General features: G+C 37.2%; 1 protein-coding gene across 5 annotated transcripts in view; it reads left to right on the top strand.

Moving 5' to 3' along the window:
- LOC106470622 (peroxisomal N(1)-acetyl-spermine/spermidine oxidase-like) overlaps positions 1-22,888 on the top strand; it is a 75,000-nt gene that overhangs the window by 10,129 nt on the left and 41,983 nt on the right. For all 5 annotated transcript variants that reach the window (XR_002613081.1, XR_002613082.1, XM_022399243.1 and 2 more), the window contains exon 2: positions 14,453-15,539. Coding sequence is in view for 3 of the 5 variants with exons in the window: in XM_022399243.1 (XP_022254951.1) it covers positions 14,453-15,539 (1,087 nt within the window). In the remaining 2 variants the exon portion in view is untranslated. The remainder of the gene's footprint in view (positions 1-14,452; positions 15,540-22,888) is intronic.

Genomic DNA, 22,888 nt, shown 5'->3' with positions numbered 1-22,888 from the left:
GGTTTTGGATTGCAGTTGACTTGCTGCTGGTATGATCCTTTTCCCACCCCACCAGATAGCTGGTTTTGGATTGCAGTTGACTTGCTGCTGGTATGATCCTTTTTCCCACTCCCACATGGATGTCGGTTCCCAGTGGCTGCGTTTTGGATCCAGTTAACCTGTTGTGTACTGTCTGTTGTTCCCTAGACACCCATATTAATCTCTTCTCACACTTCCCACCATTCCTCTTCACTGAAAACTGGCGCTTCCATTTTGTGCCAAAACTAGGTGATAGTTTGGTAGAATTGATAGAGGGAGTCACATGTGTCAGGAGGGCGGTGTCACATTCCTATTAATGATTTACATGTGAGACACAGTTGAACCACATTGTGGGGTAGGTGGGAGCTCAAGGCTTGTGGCATGCAAAAAAATTTTGCATATAGAGGACACCACTGAACTGTGAGTGGGTGTAAGTAACTTTCAGTATAGGAAAATTATAACATTAAGGCAATGTAATTTTGTTAACTGGGAAGAATTTTTTAGCTGTGCCATTTTGTTGGAATTGTACTGTATATGTGGAGAAGTGCTACATTTGTGGGGCTTCTTTGATAAAGTTTTGTTCTGTCATTTATGTTCAAATGCTCATTTAATTCTAATGATTCACTTGTACAATGTTCTATGGAAATTCTGGATATGGGTACAAATCCTGTAGTTCTAGTGTTAATGACTAATTTTAAAAAAAAGAACACAGATATTTGCCAGCATCATAACTGTTTTAGAAGATTAAAAAGTAAATTTATTATAACAAAACTTGTTAACTCTCACATTACACTATCGAATTACATTACCCACGAGCTTCTCACATGCATGCCTTGTGAACCATTTTAATTATATTATTATTATTGCTTATTTTACCTACTCTAGTCTTAAATAACTTAAAAAGATCCGTATTTTTAGATTTTTAGTTACTTTTATAATAATAAATAAAAATTAAATATGAAAAACAAGAAATAAAGTACTTTCCCAATCTTCTTTTTTTCTTGCTGTCGGGTTTTGAAGAGAGTTAACCCTAATTTTTTATACTATAGATAGTAATGCACTTAATTTTTATTTAATTAAATAATGCACCAAAGAATATAGACTAATAACATACCTTCATCTGTATTTAATACTACATGTAGTAAGAATGCAAGAATGTGGATTGATCTCCTTTGAATGATTTAGCGTGAATTTATGTAAAATAGCATGTAGGTCACATGACCTACTAACAAGTTATAAATACTTTAGCATTGTCTTGTAATTCACTCATGAGGATGATGTTGCAACATGGAAACATGTGGAGTCGTCAACCTTTTGAAGGCCATAGATAGGGCTAAATAAAATGTTTTTAATTGTGTACCAGTTTTAATGTTGAATATTATTTATGATTTCAATATAATGAAACGTAAGAGAGAACAATCAATGAATTGTGAAAGAGAGAATGTGGCAGGAGGGGTCTGATTTTCTAATTGATAGCTCTGTAACCAAACAAAATTGAAAGCTGTAGAAATTATGGTTTGTATGAGCAATAACGATTTTATAGAGTATTTTATGTTTAATTTCATACTTTTTCGACAAGTGATGGATAAAATAGGGATGATGAAATGCTAAGAGAAAATGTGTCATGTGGGTCACACTAGTGGAAATTCGGGATTGTTTAAAATATTTCCTTGTACAATTAAGGACTTAAAACTCACGTACTATTAAAATATGGATTACTAACTAATGTTTTATGCTATTCTAATTAGTATAACATAAACAAAAAGTAGTTTAATAAAATTTTGAATGTAAGACACTGAAACCTTGTGTCATGTGCAGTAAAGAGTACCTGGAGTGATAGGGTTAAAGATGTTTATCTGAACTGCCTGGCAACATTTACGTTGGTCCGGCATCTCTTTTTACTTATACAAATAATATTAAAATTTCTAAAATGATGGTTCTTGTTGCCATTTAAGCTGTGGATAGAGAGTAATCCTTTCATATCATTTGAAGTCAGTTGGAGTTGTTTTTCTGACCCACCTTTGTCTGGCAAGTTTTTACTGAAAACAAAAAAATGAAAATTGCTATAATGATGCTAAATAATAAGTAATCATTTGATATAATTTTTAAGACAATTGGAGTTGTTTTACGGCATGTCTGGCAAATTTTATCTTTGTTTGGTTTTAGTCCATTCCCTACTGTATACTTATTCAAAAAGAAAAAAGATATTTTTTTCCTTGTTTTGTAAAACAGGCCTGGGTGATGATAAAGATATCAGCACAAGAATAACATTGAAAGTTGAAAATGATGTACATATACATGTATTCCCATATCTGTACTCTGAGACCAATTTGCCATTATAAGTGTAATTTTGAGAGAAATTAATATCAAGAGCTTACTGTTTGGGTAATTGTAACTTCGGCCAGTTTTGTGAATGTGTTGGTTGTTATTTGTACTTTCTTTCACTGTTTATGTTAGTTAGTTTGCAAGTTTCTTTTTCTTTACTACTAGTCACATCTAATTGGAGATTTGATTTGAGTCAAATTTTGTTATTGTTAACTGGGTGCCTTTTCATTCTCATGTTCATCAGAGTAGGTTTTACTTTCATCTCCTTTTTCTTATTGGTTCTTTGGGTAGACTTACAAGTTCAATATTTACATGTATTTTATCTTCTAAATTTCTTTAGTGGTTTTGTACTTTAGGTGTTGCTTATTGTTTTAAGTCAACTTTCATAGTTTTCCAAGTTCATTATTTTTATGTACTTTGTTGTTTCTACAAATTTCTAAGTTCTGTTAGTTCATTGGTAATGCGTACTTTCTCTAAGTATGTTTAGTTTATGTGTCTTTTTGGCTTCACTGCACAGCAGTTTCACATGTTTTATGGGTTCTGTTTGAAGGTTTGTCTTCAGTTATCCTCCCTATCCACTTCCAAGATCTCATTTCCTCCTCCTTGGGATTGTACCTCTTCCAGTCATCTTGCTTAGTCTGTTCAGTTGGTGGTACCCACTCAACCAGGATTTTACTCCCGTCTAATTGTTGTACCTCGAAAGATGGGAGATTGGAGACCTGTCATAGACCTGTCCTGGTTGAACTTTTATCTGGACCCACCTTGCTTCTCCATGGAGTCCTACTTCTCACTTAATTTTTTTCCCCCAGGTGTTTTATTGAGTGGCACACTCTTTTGCCCGTCATTTTCACATTTTGTGTTTTCACACTCTTCTTTTCATGGATGTCTGGCTCCTGCTTGCTTATTTCTGTGCCCAGTTGGTCAATTGCACCTGCTTACTTCTTCTGGAAGCTAATCAGGTAGGATTTTCTGATCCACTTGCAGAATTCCATTTTAACCCCACTCAGTATCTCATTTCATTGGATTTTTTTCTTCACTACCCATCCTTGTAGGTCCTAGCCTTCTCCACTTTGGCTCAGGGATATGGAGTAGACAATCTCAATGGCTCTACCCTCTTCTTTTTTCACTACACAAGGGGATGTGGATTTCTTTGGAAGATCTCATTTCCTTGGATCAAGTTCACATGCATTACTTTCAATCGATGCTTCTTGACGAATGGAACTTTTCCCATGATCCCTAGGACCATTCCATTACCCTTCCCCCAGGGATCAGGGCTGACCTTGCTTGGTGGCTCGACAGGGAGATGACCACAGTGGGGGTTTCCATTCCTCTACCATGTCCAGAGTCTAATCTGTGTACTGATGTTTCTTTGGTTGGTTGGGGGCTTTCTTCGATTCCCAAGAGATTTACAGTTGATGGTCCATCAAGGAGGCTAGTCTCAGTTTTTAACATCCTGAAACTTTTAGGAGTTTGTTGGGCACTGTATCATTTCCTCCTGCTCCTGAAGAAGCAGGTGGTTATGGTTCATTCCAGCTCTTTCACTGTCATTGACTATTTCACCAAGCAAGGCAGAACCAAATCCATATCTCTGTGTTTTCAGACTCTGGATCTTCTTTACTGGGCTCATGACCACTGCATCAAAATCTTGGCATGTCACATTTCTGGTATTATGAATCTAGTGGCTGATTGCTTATCTCGACCCAACCAGGTTCTCTCCATGGAGTGGTCCCTTCATCCACAGGTATTTTGGTGGGTGTGTTCTCATCTGGGAACACCACATATAGATGTGTTTGCCACTCAATGGAATGCCAAAATTAATTCCTTTTGGTCTGTGGTTCTGTACCCTTCAGCACTGTGAGTAGATGTGTTCAGTCAGGATTGGAGGGCATATGCTTACTCTCTAATCAGGTTCCTCTCGAGCATCTTTTCTCATATTCAGACCTCTCCTCATCATGTCCTGCTCATTGCTCCATATTAGCCTGCTCAGACATGGTTCTCTTTGGTCTGGCCCTTACTGGAGTGACATCCCCTGCCCTTAACTCTATCCCAGTCTACCCTCTGAGTACCATGATTGGACATAGTTTATCAAACTCCATCTTTATGCATTATTTTTGTCCAGTCCCTTGCCTCAGCATCTTTCCTTGCCTGTTCCATTCAACCTTCTTCCTTGTCTGTGTATCAGAAACAGTGTTCTGCCTTCAGATCTTGGTCTGTTTTCTGTGGCTTCTGCCCCTTCCAGCCTTCAGTATTTCACCCTTCCCAGTTCTTTGTTTGATCAGGGTTTGTCCATGTCAACTATTTCTAGTTATAGGGTTGCCCTGCCAAACACCTTCTGATTCATCTATTTCTGGAAAGCTTTCTCCTCCATTGTTATTTCTAAACCACACAAATGGGACTGCCCCACACAACCTGCACTGTCCAACTACTGTGTTGACAGATACGTAGTTTGAGCTTTCACACCATACATAACATTTGCAGATTGCTTTCATAAAGACATATTCAGTTTCAGAATTACACTAAACTCTAAGTTCTGTACCCTTTCCTTCAGCCAGGCCATGGCTCCTTCACTTTGTGCATACATCTGCTTTCATTTCCATTATTATATAGATGACTGGCTTCTACTAGCTCCTTCTCAGCAGGAGTTGGTGATGACTACCTCCATTCTTCTTCAGGAAGTATCTTTCCTGGGCTAGCTGGTCAAACTTTCCAAGTCAATTATGACTTTTACTCAATATCTTGTCCACCTGGGAGTTTCCTCAGTTCTGGTTTAGAGTAAGCTCAACCCCCTACCTTGCATTTTGCCATGGTATCAAACGTACTTTACTCTCTTTCTTTCCCTGCATGACAGTTCTCTTGTTTTTTGGGACCTGCTTCTCTTGAGATCCTATCCCTCTCATTTCGGCACACATGTCCCATTCACTGGGCTCTGTGGGATCAATAGAACATGTCCTGTGATTCCTTAGCTGCTTTTATGTCTCTCCCTTCTTTTGCATTCCTCTAGTCACATTTTTATTATTGGGAGTGGATTCCACCCAGTCCGCATTCTTCAAAGTATCCATAAAGCAGTGATACTGAACCTTTTTAAAATGTATGAGTATCTTCAAGAAATTTTGCAGATTATCAGTAAAGATTACGAGGCTTTCATACATGAAATATCAGATTTTTAAAAGTTAAGTTTTACGATTTCTTAACTATTGATTTGCTCATGTATGTTTTTTATAATGTTGACTATCCAACATGCAATGTGATTTTGATTTTAAGATTAAATATACTTTTATGCATCAGAAAGTTGTCAAGTTTTACATACAAAATCTCTATGACTTAATAACCTCCAGATAATTTTAAAACATTTTTTTTTTTTTAGAAAATAACCTTATATTTTATCTGTTATTTTCACTATTCTATCTCTGTATGGGTTTGGTCAATTTGACTGACCTCATAACCACCATCAAAAATTAAGAAATAGATATAAATTATGCTTTTTTCATTCTAGAATGACTACAAATTATAACACAAACCACAAATCTTTATTTTAAATAGCTTGAATTTCATAATATTATATTATACATCTATATTTATTTCTTATTTTTACTTGATTGACCTTTCAGCCATGTCTGACTAGCATTACAGAAGTTCCAATGATGTGGCGCTCGTGCACATATGTTACTGTATCCAAGAGTATAAAATTGGCTTTTACAAAATGAAACTGTCTTAGCTTTGTCCGAGTGGACTAGTATGTTGTAGAATACAGTCACACTTTGGTTATAATACATTATATAAATGTATATATATTATTACTATCTGAAAATAAATTCTTAATTTTCAGTTGTTTTCTTAATACAAAACAGTAAATAAAGAAATTTAGAAAACAATGATTTCTTCTATTTGCCATGATTTGCTAAGCTTCATCAAATTTTGCACCTTGGAGGATGTAAAACAAAATAATTTTTTGAGGTTTTATATATGAATTTTGAAATAACAAAAAATCATAAATTACTATATTAGTATCTCGGAATAACTAAGCTGTATTTGAGTCTAAAAAAATGGGATATTTTGAGCTTCATTATCTCTTATCTTTCCACTTCTATTCTACCATAAAAAGGAAGGTTTTCCTGCGTAAACACTTTGTAAAGGCTAAGAAAAACATTTGGGGGACATTCTGAGCTTTGATTGGTTACAATCACGTCATAGAGCGAAGTAGGTGGATGTAAGCATTTCCAAAAATAGGAGATGTGGGCAGGGCCACTGTGTTTGATTCAATAAATATAGCAATATCTTAGCAAATAGAAAAGATAGAAGTTCCTTATTTTATGTTCTCGCTTGTCAGTATCGGTAATTTGAGTTTCTAATTTGTAAGAAACTATAGACTTTGTATTTGGACATCACAAGCATTTAATTTGAACCAAATCTGCATTCAACATACCATGTGACACATAAAAATTTATAATTTGGAACCTTTTTTGATATTTACTTTTAAATTAAGAAATTAACTAATGCATAATACTGACATTTAAATTATAATCTGTAATTTGATACCAAACCTATTGATATCTATTCATAAAGTAGTAGTTCAATAAAATTTTGAATGTAAGTCTACAAACATGATGATATGTCCTCTGACCCTTTCCCGTAGCAAAAAGGTTAAGATGGTTTGATTGTTCCAACACAACCTGTGGTATTCCGCTTCCAACCTCAACCTGACTTGCATTTGTACACTGATACCTCTCTTTCCAGTTATTGACACCACCACTATCTCAAGGGTCTGATCTCCATAGGAATAATTTGTATATCAACATTCTGGAGATGGCTGCTGCTTATTGAGCTTGCCAGTTTACTTGATAATGAAAGTCTACACATCCTGTGGTGATCCACTGAGATAACTCTATGATTGTTTCTTACACCAACTGTAAGGGATATATGATTTTACACCCTGGATTTCCTATACTGGGCCAACTATAATCACATTCACCCAGTGGCCTGTCAAGTTCCAAGAGTTTTGAATCTTCTAGTGGATTGTCTTAGCTGTCAATGCTCAGCCAGGTTTGGTCCAGTCTTTTTCTTTATGCCTATCTTCCTCATTGCCTTCTTTCTCAGCTGTAATCTCTCATATATAACACCCCTTGCCAAGTCTTCTGTTTGTTCGAGTTTGGCTGATTCATCTGGGTTAACCCCTTCCCCTCCTTTCAAGGTTCTTCCTCCACCAGCTTCAGTTGTCCATCTTTCATGGTAGGGTGTTATGCTTTTGTCTTGACACATGGGATTTGTTCAGTCCCTTGCGAGACAAACAAGATTTTTCCACAGTGGAACCCATTTTTATTCTCACTGTTCTTGGTCTATGATTCTCACATTATATCATGTGTATCAATGTAAATGGGCTGTTTTGCACTGCTGATCCTTCTGATAATTTTCTGTCAGGTTGCTTTACTCTACCACATTTTACTTCCTTCTTTACCTGGCTTTGGCAAAAACCTGTCTTATTTTCAATTACTGCAGGTTACAGAGTGGCATTGTCTGCAACTCTTTGCCTGATGTCAGACACCAATCCTTTCCTTCTGCTTGTTTGGTGTTGTTATATCCTGCTGAGTGACTGGTGTTGCCTCACAGGGCAATGCTTACTTGAAGACTGCATTGAGTGGGGATAGTATAAAAAAGTGTTAAACCTATTAAGCCCTGTTCAGCACCCACCATTGAGATGGAGTTCTCTATGAGTATGTATCTTTATAATAGACCTGGCCATCTCTGTATTATTTACAAAAAACAAACAAGCAGCACCAGGTGTAGTCCTGCCCTTACACCTGGTTTGTACTTGCTGTTTTTAATCATAGTAACCCATTGCATTTTCTCTATGGGAGACTCAATTGCAGATGAATGTGACCGACAACAGTGGTCCATGCACTGGTGTTCACTCCTTTGTGAATTCTTCCCCCACTCTTGTAGTGTACCATGGGGAACCCTTCCCCATTTCCTAGTCATTTGGGAAGTTGATATAGAGTTTTCTCTGTGACTGGAGCCTTCCCCTTAGTACGAGAGTGGTTGGAACCACCCGTTATTTGAGATGAAGGGGTGGGATGTTACCTGTAAGTGTAGTACCAAACATCCTGTTACAGTAGCTTCCAAGCAATTCCTGGTAAATATGTCTAGCCAGATGGGGCTTGGGATTTACCACAGGACACAGGTGAAGGCTTCACTTCATTCCACCTATTGTTGTAGTATGTGTATAAGTATTTGACCATGACAGAATGATCTAAAACCCAAGCCACACTACATATTCTAATGTTCTGTGAACCATGGTGACAGTTAACCACCAACACTAGGTTTTCTTGTTATCCTTTGTTCTACTATTGCAGTAAAAGAAGGATGCTTGAGAAGGATGCAGTCTCCCACCAGATGCCGGTCGACTAAGCAACCTTTGATCTCAAGGAAGTCACATCCCATGGGCTTTCCATTTATGTTGCTATTTCGTAAAGGAGCTCATCTTTATAATTGATCAGTATCAGTCCTTCTATATTCTTTAATGTGTGATTCCAGCTGTTAGTAGTGCAGAGAGATAAGTAACATTTCTGAATATTAATATTTTGTTTACCTGAGAATGTAGATACTCTCCTCTCTTCTACTTCTAATCCTTTCTCACCACTTCTAGTGCATTTTGTTTGTCTCATCAAGAATAAGCCTATGATCTTGTACCATTAGCACTTCTAATATGAGCTATTATTATTCTTTATACAGGGTGACTCAAAAAAATGGGTTTATACTTACTTGTATGGGTTTATATTTTCTATTTTCTATGTTTCATACAGTCTCAACTTGATCTCCACAAATATCTATGCATGTCTGAAAGTGGTCAAATGTTGCATCCAGAGCTCTAGAGCACATCCCAGGTGGTATTGACTGTATGACTTCTGTAATATTTTCTCGGAGATCATGTATGCCCCATGGCTTTGTGGTATACACATGTTCTTTAACTATACCCCCACAGGCAAAAATTACAAGATATTAAATCTGGTGAATGGGCAGGCCATCTCCACCTCTTCCAATCCATCTCCTGGGAAATATCCTGTCCAGATAGTCACGAACAGTACAAGCATAGTAACAGAAAATGACATATAAGTGTAAAAATTTTTTTTTAATCACTCTGTATTATTTTGATTTCTTCTTTTAATTAATCAAACTACAAGGTTTTGGGACATGCTCCAGTCTGTGGTATGGTTACTTTGGCAGGAGTATTCCCTATTATCATTAACCCATTGTTTGTGTTTCAGCAGAAGCTGATAATTACTTGCAGTTTCATCTAAATAGAAATTACCAAAGTCACCATGGGCATACCAGACTTACTGAAAATAATAATAATAATATAAATATACAAAAACTGTTGACATAATAATATTGATACTTTCAGTGACTTCAGTTTCTTGGATCTTATTGGATACAGTTTCTAGTAATTGTATTTATGAAACTGAGGGCCCGACTCTTCTCTAGGAGTTGTAGTATTTTCCTTAAAATGACAGCTGGAGTTACTTTGTTAGTGAGCAGCATTACGACCATTGTATATCATGTGTGGGTTCTATCATACATTCTTCTTATCAGATCCCAGACTTCCAACTTCCTGCTTATGTAACTTCTACAGAGCCTGCACTGTGTTTAGACAATATTGTCCAGCTCTTTCCACAGTGTGCTTTTGCTTTTAGTTCTTCTATACTTGACAAAGATTGAGTGACATCCACCTTTGTCCTTTGATAACTCAGGCATGTGTTATTTGTTCTCTTACCCCAGTTGTTTCTGCTGGTTCTGAGGTGAACTTGCTGCATCTCCCTCTTCCTTCTTCTCATGATTGTTGCATTATTGCAGATTCTTTCTGTCTCTGCTTCCGTTTGACTTAGTTGCTACATCATTCCCATCTTAAAAGTCTTTCTCTGTGGACTGTGGTTGTAATTTTTTCCTCTTTTCTTAGTGCTTCTTTTTTGTGAATCTCTTTTTCCCAACTTGAATTTTCTTTTACTTTAGCCTGTTTCTCTTCATCGTTTATCTACCTTCTTAGCTTGCTGTTCTGACAGCTTTACAGAAGGTCACACTAACCTGTTCTTCATGCTGTCCTGTTTTATTCTTCAACGATTATCCAGTTCACTTGTATTCTTTGTTTTTGGCATTGCTTCATTAGGATGTCTTATTTTCTGGAGATAGACATTCTCAGTTTTATCTCAGAACTTCATTTGGTATCCTTCCTTCATGCCAAAGTCCTTGTGATGTTCCTTGCCTTGTTGCCTTTTTCTGAGACCCTCACCTCCCTAGAGGCAAACCATTATTTGGCTAGGTAATCAGTTGTTTCTGGAACCATGCCTCCTGTGAGAGCTAGGATCTTACACTTTGCTCACCTGTGCGTCACAAGAGTTTCATCTTAGTAGCTTAATTTGTCTTTTTTTTTGTCTATTTTCAAGTAAGTCTTGAGATATTTCACAAGGAGAATATACTTGTTGGTCTACATTTCCACCACTGTATGGACATTTTTGATCTTCTGGAGCTGCCTTGGGATAGGTATCATGTGCTATATATCCTACCTTCTGTTTTGAGTGTCTGCTCATTTGGGTTAGCTGGTCAGACTCTTAAATCATTATTGAATTCCAATTCAGTATCTGAATCATTTGGACATTCTCCTTTAAATTTCCAAGATATGGACCTTCTGGTTTCCAAGGCTTTCATGTATCATTTTATTCCCGTGTGTGAGATTCTGTTTCTTTTAGGAACTTTTGCTTTATTTTGTGACACTTCTTCATCTGGATGTGTTATTTTGTGTCCCATTCAGTGAAATATGCTCTTATTGAACTTTCCATACAAGTGCATGTTTGCCTCTTTAGCCAGCTGCTCTTCTGGATACCTTCATCATTTTTGGTGTTTGATCTTCTGTGGCGATGGTTTTTTACATCATTAGCCTTGAAGTATGGACAGTTACATTTCTTGTTACAGCTGTATGAACAGCCTGTTTTTACCTTTACATATGTAAACTTACGAGACACACACTTTTATGACCTCTGCTTTCTTTTTCTTGAGCTATTGTTTTGGATTAATGACAACAACATATGTTGGCCTTTTGTGTTCTGGGAGCTTTGAATTTAGTGGCAGATTGGCTATCTTGCATGAACCAAATCCTTCTGACATAGTGTTCCATACATCTTCTGTTTCTGTGGTTTGCTTTCACTTTGGGAGTCCTCTTATTGATACATTTGTGACTCTATTCTTCTCCTTCTCACTTGCGGGAGGTGCCAGTCTGATAATTTTTCCATGGATGCCTCCCACAATCTTTACCACAGGAACAGGTTGATTTTACTCCCAGACTTCTTCTTCCCCTCCAAGATAATGGCTGCCAGAGAGGGTGATTGGTAGTTTTCTCCAATTATTATCTCTTCCCTTACTTCTCTGGATGATTGTTTCAACTTCGATAATCTCTCTTGTCCTATTTGAGCAATTTGCTGTTATCTCAATGGATAAGCAACTCATCCAGTTTGGCTATTTCTCTATGGGAAATTACTCCTTCCATTCTTTTTAAGTAACCTGTCATCACATTTGTCATCTTATGGCATCTCTTGTTTCAAGCCATCAACATCTTCTGATTTATATATTGAAGGTGGGGATGAGAAGACCCGTAACAACTTTGTTTCACATTATCTACACCTCACTGAAGAAGGCCTCAGTATAGAAGCAGCCAAAATATCATTGTCTTTTCTTCAAACATACAGTTGCAGTCCATTAAACTTTTCAAACCTTCTATGTGTACACTACCTAAAATTCCACTGAAACAACACACTGCTGTTTCTTCAGTCTCTGGGTTTTGTCTCCCTCCTATCACCATTCTCAAATCTTCCCAGAGGCTCTAAGGAGGTGAGTGTTTGATTATTTCTTTTCTTTGCAACTTCTACAAAAAACAAAAACATAAATGATAAGCAAACTCCTCAAAATTAAAAAGCATACTGAAGACAATGGAGCCCACCACAGGCCAGATGTTGTCTCAAAGGGAATGCTTCTCTCTCTCTCCCAAAATCCACTTTGAGTAATGGATGAAAGTGTTAAACCCATCTATCCCTGCTCAGTACACAAGATGTGTCCTTTCCTGAAAGACTGTTTAAGCAGTTTATGTATTTTACCCTCCAACCCATACAGCTACTTCCGAGCATACAAAAATTACCAGCTGTGTTTCCCTAGCCAATCCTGCCTGTCTCTATGGGCAGTAACCCATTGCACACTTTCTCAGTGTGAGATTTTATACAGAAGATAGAATATAGAATATTCCTTTTAGTTAATGCACTTTTTTGTGTTGTTCTCTTTTATGGGAATTACCCCCTCCAAATTTCTTTTAGTTTTGGAAAAGCTCTTGCTTATTCTGGTATTTCTCATACACTGTAGGGTTTGACTTATTGCCCAAGCCAATGTACACACACACAGTCGGTCCCTCCCCCTCCCATCAGATATACAGGCTGCTTGAGAAGCCTTCACATTCTGCTGAACTCTGCAAACACTTTAGCACCATGAAAGAGGTTCTTTTGACAGAACCTTTCTGTGCTACTGGGCTTTCTGGGCAAAGATTATTCCCTTCTTAAGATGGATGTTGTCTCGTACTGAGTGGTGTGCCCACTAGCTCCTCCTCTCTCAGTGGATGCCATACCCCCATGAATTTTCTCTTTCTGTTGTTATATTCTCAGAGAAGGGCTCATATTTTGAATTTATCATCACCAGCCCCTCCACCATTTTCTCATTGTGGAATTCTGGATGTTCTATGTTTCAAATAGATATTCATTTCTTCACAGAACACCTTACCTTTTCTCCTCATGGTGGTGTGTATCTTTTGCCTTATCAATAATGCGTTTTTGGTATAAACAAAGTGCACAGAGGGATTACCACACAGGAAGGTTCTGTTGCCTTGCTGTTAGTGGAGGGGTATAGTTTAAAGCTGATTGTATGATAGATTGTGTGTTACACATTATTATATGTAGGGGTGGGAGTTCCATACAAAGGCTTGGTGCATGTGCAAAACTTTTTACTACCTTTAAAGCAATATTCCTTATCCTTAATAGTTTGTAGATGAAAACAAGATTCAACAAGATGCTTATATTAATTCTGAGGCTATTAAGGAAAAATTAGGAAGTGTAAAGAATGATAAAGCTTCTGAGCCAGACAGTATTTTCCCCAGAGTTTTGAAAGAGGTTAAGGATTGGATATGTGAGCATCTTGTTAATACATTTTATAAATTCATCAGTGTTAATACATCAGTGTTGGGAAAAGTTTTGGAAAGTCTGTTTAAAGACATTTAACAAAGTTTAGAATTTTATTGGTTAGTCAACATCATGCCTTACTGATCTACTGACATTCTTTGAAGATGTTACTGCTTATGTAGATGAGGTTACAGGTGTGGATGTGATGTATTTGGATTGTCAGAAAGCATTTGACAAGATGCTACATAAAAGGCTTGTTAAAAATTACCTATATAAGTGTGGGGTATAAGTTGGCTTTTTGGAAAAATGGCTGAGTAGAGGAAAGCAGTGTTGCTATAAATTGAGTTCAATCAAACTGGATTAATACTGCAAGTGGGGTGCTTCAGGGCTCATTGTTAGGACCTTTGCTCTTGTTTTTCTACATCAGTGACATAGATGAAAGAATAGTCAATAGATTACTTAAATTTGCTAATTATGTTAAGGTTTTAGATGTTGCTAGCTGTGAGGAGAATGCTGCTGCTTTATAAAAGGACTTACATTATTTGGTGAGTTAGGCAAATAAATGACAGGTGGTTTTAATTATAGTAAATGCAATGTGATGTAATGCATTAGCATTATCATACTTTGAATTATAAAGATAATTTTGATGGTAATAATCTTAATACTGTTATGGAAGTAAAAGATCTAGGTGTTCTTGTTGATCAGTCATTAAATTGTTCAAGTAATGTTTGAAATACTGTTATACACTCTTTTTCTTGTAAACTCTAAGGTATTTTACGCCATAATAATCGATTCATATACAATGTTCATCATATAGTTTATTTCCTTATACTGTATGTATCATGTAAAGAGAAGAAAAACTTTATATTTTGCAGTAGAAATATACTTACTTTCCTATTTATCTGTTTCAGGGAATACACATGTTGAATTGGGTGCCAAGTGGATACATGGAATCATGGGAAACCCAATTTATGAATTAGCCATTATGAATAAGTTGATTCAGTTGACAAATGACCAACACCCACATACAGTAGTAGCAACAACAGAAGAGGGGAAACGAGTGCCTATTGCAGTAGTGGAAGAAGTGTACAGTGCCTACTTTTGGTTTAGCAAACGGTGTGAAGAATATTTTCTACTTCGAATTCACCCTCCCTCAGAAGTATCCAACAGTGTTGGTAAACATTTGGAAATGGACATCAAAGCTTTCCTTGACCAATATGAAGGTGAAGATTGTCGAATTAGACGCATGGTCTTTAATCATTTGCTCAGCAGAGAAACTTGCATCACAGGTTGTCACAGCATGGATGAGACAGGACTAAATGACTTTGGAAGTTACACTGAGCTTCCTGGGGGAAATGTGAGCTTGCCCAAAAGCTATTTTTCTCTTTTAGAATGTCTAACTAAAGATCTTCCTAAGGATTCTATTTTGAAAGGACTTCCTGTAAAGTGTATTAGATGGGGTCCCAACCACAAATCAGAAGCACTTAATTGCTTATTGGACCAAAAGTCATCAGAATGTAATAATCCTGCATCAAATATCCAGGAAGTCTTTAAAATTGAAGTTGAAGCTGTTAATGGGCAAAAGTTTTATTCAAAGCATGTGATTGTGACACTTCCTCTTGGTGTGCTAAAAGCAACTGCGGAAGACATTTTTGACCCGCCTCTACCAGATTACAAAAGAGAAGCCATTAAAAACCTTTGTTTTGGAGTTGTAGATAAAATCTATTTAGAGTACGAGCAACCTTTCTTAAATCCAGAAATTGCTGAGGTGATAACTTTGTGGGATGAGACAACGGAACAAGATATTAGCAAAACGTGGTACAGAAAAATCTATTCTTTCAGTAAAATTACAGAAACAGTACTTTTAGCATGGGTGTCTGGCAAAGAAGCAGAATATTTAGAGACATTATCAAGTGATCAAGTTGGAGAAGCATGCACCATGATTTTGAGGAAATTTCTGAATGATACCTATATACCTAAACCTATTAGAGTTGTCTGGTTAGTTCCAATTTGCTTTCATCCAAACTTAAATAGAATTTTACTAAAAGTAATTTATTTATGTAAAATAATATAACTAATCTCAAGCTATCAAGCCAATTAAGACTTTGAATATTAACTCCACTACAGAAAAAAGTATTGAAGCCAAATACATATTTTATTCCAACAAAGGAAATCATATTTATGATAGAAAATACAAATTTTAGTAAAATTGTCATAAGTTTAAATAACAGTTGCTTTTTTTCATAAGGCATTTTTAAATTTTGATGGGGTACCCAAATGACACTAAAAAATAATTTTATATACAAGTACAAGTGAACTATAATATATGTATCAAAATGTTTTATAGAGATGTTCCAATTAATATAAAAAAACACATCCATAAAAACCAATATAATGTAAAAGCCAATTTTATGAATAAGTTAACTTCAGTTATATCACAAAAAATTTAATTAATAAACAAGGCTGCTATATAAACCACAAATTCTCATATGATACCCTACCTCTTCTCACATAATAGCTTTCCTCAATTTGTGCTGCCCTCTATATGCACAATTATTGTCTTGTTTACACGTGGTATAGTTGCATATGAGCATGCAACAACCCTCCACCAATAAGAATGTGATAGACCCTCCCTCTATACTCTAGAGCACAATCATCACTTTTCAATACACCACTCATGTGTAAAGACTTGTATTTTTTTTCCCTTGTGAACTTTTCAGATGTAGGTGTTTCTCAGTGGAAGTATATACAAAGACATTGTTTCACAAGTGTCAGTAACTTCCACTTTGTATGGTGTGACACAACATGACTTTGTTCACACTAGCCTGACAACTATATTGGCATTGGGTCTGTCTTTGTTTGTTGGGAGAGGTGACAACTTATGTGTGGCAGATGATGGGGTCTTTCATGTGGCCTGAGCTATCTTTTGTCCTTACATACCTCTGCTTATTCATGAAAAAAGAGATTTTGCTGGTTTCTTCCCACCTACTTTTCCCTCAACTTCTACCCTTATTGTCTTGATTGCACCTCAACCTTTTTCATGATTTCATGAGTAGGTTTCTCAGTTTTGTTTTTACATATTCCGTTGTGCTTACCGCTACTTTAGGGCATACATGCCTCATCCTCCTTCCTTTGGTACCATGTATGATTAGGCATGATTTTGTGCTGTATTGCTTTTCTTTGACTCCTACACTCTTTTCTTCAGATTTGGATGTCAGATCCTCTGCCTTTTGTTTTGTCTTTCTTAGGCTTAGGTTTTCCTACCTTCATCGTACACAAACTACCATTTTTATTATTTTTCTTCTTTAACCTTCTTTCCATGGTAATCCATAACCCTGTGGAGTTTTTGATGAATGTTCATTTACTTATCTTTTCTACAGTGATGTGTTTATCTTCCTCGGCATTTTTACTTCTTATTTGGTTGATCTTTTGCTAGAGTTGGTTAGGATGTGATCCCCTTGTAACTCGATTGCTTTTGTCTCCCTTGTATCTCATATGCCTTCTTCTGGTTCCTTTCATCTGCCTGGATGATTTTACTGGTATGCTGGGGAATGATACAAGTGCAACGATACATACTGTAACTCTGAGATTTCTTAACATATCCTCACAACAACTGGTAAGATTTTTTTAAATATTATAAATAATAACATTTTACTAAAATATGTTATTTATCTGTTGTAGTAATTTGCACTCAAACCCTTAATAGTTCACAAGCAAGATGAATTTCATTTTAAGTATAAAGATACTTTTCTTCATCTTGCAGTTTTTGAGTTTTATTTGCATAACCTCTAGGACCTCCTAAGTGAGTATCAAAAGTTTTTAAGGTAAATGCTTATATTTTATTTTTCATTTTCTTTACCATATCACTAAGTATAAATATTATCATCAGCATACAGTGGAATGAAATTTGATATTTTTCAGTTTGTGGGTCATGTGACAACAAAACCCAATGTTTTAAGTAATTTTTAAATATTTTTTGAAATAAATGAACTAAAACGTATATAACATAATATTTGGAATTTTAACTCATTATAATGTAATTTCATTCACATACATTGATAATAAAGGTGTTTAATTAAATTTTGAATGCAACTCAGTGATTTGCACAGAAAAGTATTTCTTGGGTGGAAGAGTTATCCTTTACTTCACTGTATCACCTGTACACCTTCTTTGCCTTTGTCTGTTTCCTGTCCTCCTGCTTCCTTTTCTTTTTCTGTCATCACTTTCCATTTCTTTTCACATGTAGGCTTCAGTACTGTTAGTCTTGGCAGTGACTGTGTTTGCCTTTCCTTTGCATCCAATTGTTGAGTACTGGGATTTCTCTCGGAGAGCTTTCGATTTAATTTTTTCCTCTCCACCTCTAATTTCTCCTGTTCCAACTATTTTACATCTTCTAAGTGATCTTGTTTATTGCCAACATTGGTCATGGCAGTGTTGGTTCTAATGGCTGCAAAGTAACATTGATGATTGGTGTACCATGCCATATATTTTTCTCACACTGTGTGAGAGGTTTTGTTCTTTTTGGATACTTGGGTTTGCATAGAATTCTGTATGCCCTTGAGTCATGCTCATTTGTGATGTCTACAATGGACTGCATGTTCTCTGGATTTTTGCTTGAGATTTCTTGTCCTCAACCATTCTCCTTTCTTATTCAAAGACTTCACATGATAAAACTACTCTCATAGTGGGTATTCCTCTTCCTCAGGTCTCCTTCTGTTTTCAGATGCCACCATGATGAGATGGGGGGCATGTCTTGACTCTCATATGAATTCGGGTCATTGGTACCATGGCATATTGTCCATTCAAATCTATCTCTTAGAACTGTTAGCGGCACATCGAATTTTGGATGTTTTAAAGAATGATTCTTAAACATCTCTTGATGATATGTTCACTCAACTCTGCAGTTGTCTCCTTTATCAATCACCAGGGGGACATTTCATCTTGCTTTCCCTGTTTCCATACTATCACCCTTCTTTTCTGAGCCAATTCCATACTAGTACATCTAATAGCTTGTTCTGTTCTGGGTGCCTGAGTGTTATCGTGGATCATCCCTCGAGGCCCACCAAGATACTAACTATGGATTGGTCCTTTGTTCCTCTGTTGTTCATGTTGCTATGCTCTCAGCTGGACACTCTTATTCTTCTTGAGGTTTTTGCCACTTCTCAACACCCTACTTTCCCTTTCCTGGTCCCCTGTTCTTCTTCTCTCAACTTTAGCTGAGGATGCATTCTGTCAGGATTGGTCCAGTTTTTCACCACACCTACCCTCTTACTCTTCTCCCTCATGTTTTCCCTCATTCTCTACATTCCATATTGACTCCTATTGATAACTCCTTACTGGCTGGCTATGCCTTTGTTTCCTCTATTACTCCTTATTTTGTCCTCTTCCTCAATCTCTGTCAGTCTCCCTACTCCTTCAACCTCATTCCTTTCTCTCCCATCCAGCAATGTCATCACTCTGACTTCACATATTGGTTTTATCCAGTCCCTTGAAAAATATTCCAGACTCCCATGACAAGTAGCCTTCTTCTTGTCTGTCAATGACAAGGGTGCACATTCCATAGCTGGTCTTTATGTCATGTTTTCTTCCATTCCCTTCTCTCTGTCCCTCGTTTTTCCAATTTCTTTTTCATTTGTTGTACAAATGAGGCTTTGGCCTGCATTGCTCTTTTTTGTAGTTCATGCTTCCATCTATTTATTCTTTGGAATTTTTTGTCTCTCCGAGATATTTCTGCTATTACTCTCAAGGGATGGCTACAGCACTTCTTCCATTTAGCCTATGTTTCATTGGATGTAGATTCATGTCAACTCTTAAGTCTCCTCACCAGTTCTGACACCTTACTCTCACTTTGGCTTTTCACTTCCATCATCTAGAAAATATGGATAAAAGATTGAGAAAAGTAAGTGGGTCAATCTATACACCAGTTTGCACAAACTTCTCCAACTCTTCCTGATACTGACTTCCTCCTGTCACCATTCCATACCCCAGTATGGGTAAGTTCTCTTTTTTGTATATCTTACCTTTACAGTGGCCTATTTCTATATCTCTGGATCCTGCTCAGTGGTGGGCAGTGCCTGTCTGAGTATACTTAAATTTAAATCTGTACCATACTATCTTACAGGCCTGTAATGCTCACTGGTGAGATGAGATGTTCCACAAGACTGCTAGATGGCTCCTTATGTATCCTACTTCATAAATAAGGCCCATACCAGACCATACCAACTCATGGACTATCATGAATAAAGCAGTGTCAGGATTGCTACCTAATCCTCCAATCCTAGTTGAATAAACCAGGACTGGCCTGCTTTTCAAAATAGAGTTTTTTGTGGTTACCCATTGCATTTTCTTATGGTGGTCCTCCAGACTCTCTACTACATTGTTGCCTCCTCTTCCGGTACAGTACAAGAGTCCTTGCCACTTACCAGTTTCTAGTCACAGGAGTGGTGGAAAAATGGAAGCTTCCTCCTGAATGTTACCTCTTCCACTTAGCAAAGAGTAGAGCAGTAGCATTCTGTCAGTGTTGATGGTGAGTACTCTTCTTCTACTGCAGACTGAAAGACAAATTCACGATGCTATCTGGTTTTCGACTACATGCAGTTCACCCCTCTGACTAGCTCTCCCCCATCCTACTGCTTCCTGGATCTTGATTCTTGGGTGGTCTGGTGTTGGATCAGCATAGGACCAGCTAACATAAGTCCTCACACATGCTTGGTAGTGGTCCTTCTCCTACCACAGACCGGATAACAAATTTCTGATACTGCCTGGTTTGGACTGGAGTTTGACCTACTACCTTTGCATTTCTCCTTCCTACCTTTCCCAAATGTTGGGTTCACAGGTGGTCTGGTGTTGGTTGTGTATTGGGTCTGCACACATATGCCCTGCCTGGGTTGTCAGAATGGAAGTTGCTTTTCCATTCTTCTTCCTGTACTTGAGGTGAAGACAGTTGGGACCATCATCCTACCACTATCTGGACAACAAATACCAAATGCTACCTGTTTTTGGACTGGAGTTAACCCACCAGTTATGGTCTGATGGGCCCTAGCCATTCTACACCATCTGTCAAATCCTATTACTAATAAGACTGGCATATTTTCCGCCTGATTTCATGATACGTTATTTTTACAATGGGTGAAGAGTATACTTGGTACAGCTGGGGTGTGGTCTCTCACGAGTGTGACCCTATACATTAGGGTATCTCACTCCATGGGTTCTCTTTGGACACCTTTGAAATAATACTCCTCTAGGTAACTTTTACACCATTCCCCCCACTTTTCCTATGTGGTATTCTATCTATTATATGAGAAGATATAAGATATCATATTGGAAGTTAACATTTTCCTATACTGAAAATGTATTTCCAATATGTACTTACCTCTCTTCCCACTTTCCACCCATCCTCCCCACTTCTGATTGATCTTTTTTGCCTAATCTCAAAGTTATGATTGTACTCTACAGTATAGGGGGAGTCAGCTCAATTAGGAGGATGTGTTGCACATTTATTGGTGGATGGTTGTTACATGCTACAATGCAGCTATACCACGTGTAAACACGTAATGTTAAATGGGATCCTCGTGGTTAGTGGCAAGCAAAAAATGACCACATAGAGGGTAGCACAAATTGAGGAAATCTATTAGGTGAGTGGAAGTATCTATTGGAAATACATTTTCAGTGTAGGAAAATTTTAACATTCCATTGATTCACCTTTCTCACAACAAAAAGCTATTACTTGGCATCACTACGGAGAAGAGTTTTACACATGCCAAAAACCTTGAATGAAGCTCCCACCCCTACACATTAATGTGGACTGTACCAGCCTATGATGTAATCATCATTACGCTATATTCCTCCACCAGAAGGAGGGCATGACATTCTCCATGAACAGTAATCTGCCATGAGCACTAGCATTTGAATTAAGGCTGATTATTTTTCTGGGCACTGCTTCATTTCCTTAGTTTTCTTGGTTATGAGGCAGAAAGATACCAAATTCTTGACATTATAGTGAGGGCTTTGACGTGAATTATCTTCAATTTAATTTTTTCATTTAAAAAATTTCTAATTTCTGATATGATACCTTACCACTACACACATATTAGCTTTTCCCCATTTTGTGCTGCCCTTTATATATATGTAATATTTTGTCTTGAGGCTCCTGCCTAAACTCGCATGTTTGTACATGATATTGCTGCAGTTTAACATGCAAGTGAGCATACAACAACTCTTTACACACTCTCCTAGCACATCTGTCCCCCTCTGTACTGATTGTTCAATCATCATTTCTCGATTTGGTACTCGTGTAACATCTTTTTTTCACTCATGAACTTTTGGGATACAGGCAATTTTTCTGTGGAAGTATCAATTGTTGGGTTTTCAACATTTTCTTCACCAGCAGATTTTGAGTCCTTTTATTTCCACATTATTACTTCATTGGTCTTCATAATTTCCACTTTATCTTAGTGAGAGAACAAGACATTGTTCATACTAGCCTAACAACTAAATTGGTGTCAGGTTTGTCTTTGTTTGTTGTGGAGGTGACAGCTTTTGTGTGATGGGTGGTGGAGTCTTTCATGCAGCCTAGACCTTCTGTTGTACTTAACATACCTCTGTCTATGTTTCTTATCTGTGAAGGAAGGGATCTTTCTGGTTTTACTCCACAATCTAACTTTGCCTAATCTTATATCCACGCTGTCTTGAATCTACCTAAGCCTTTTTTGGGGGGGCTAAGTTTCTCAGGTATGTTTCTTTCCTTCACTTTGTATTTCTTTCCCTGCTTCTTTTATTTTTTTCCTTCCTCTCCAGATATGCAAGTCCATAGTCAATTACCTTTATCACAACTTTGTTGCATGCATGCTTCATCCTCCTTTCTTAGACTAGACATAACTTCATGCTGTACAGTAGAACCTCAGTGTTAAGGGCACCGTTCTGACTGTGTCCAAATGCCCTCTATAGCAAGGTGCCCTTAATATCAAAAATGAGCCACACAAAGCTGAATTCCATATTGACTGTACCAAATTTCTGAATTTTTAGGCCCCCCAGTTTGTTTGGTGTATGCAGAACATGGGTGTTCATGAGTTGCACATTGCTATGACATGGAGTGTTGTCAACAGGAAGTCTCAGGGGGTGTATTAGCTGTGCCCTTTTTCTTTATTACTGGTCACAAAGTTTCAAAGTACTTCTCTTCAGAGTTTGAACTGCTAAACATTTCACATTTATTTTTTGTGTTTATTTTACTGTCAACAACTGAAGTCGAAATCCACTGAATATACAGCAACAAATTACCACTTCTGTCATTAGACTGTTTATGTGACACTATAATACAATTCTCTCAAGACCAAGAAAGAGCTTGCACT

The sequence above is a fragment of the Limulus polyphemus genome, unplaced genomic scaffold (genome assembly GCF_000517525.1).
Source record: "Limulus polyphemus unplaced genomic scaffold, Limulus_polyphemus-2.1.2 Scaffold4121, whole genome shotgun sequence".
NCBI classification, from domain to species: Eukaryota; Metazoa; Arthropoda; class Merostomata; order Xiphosura; family Limulidae; genus Limulus; species Limulus polyphemus.
The sequence above is the reverse complement of the archived record's forward strand: the minus strand, read 5'-3'. Positions and strand labels throughout refer to the sequence as shown.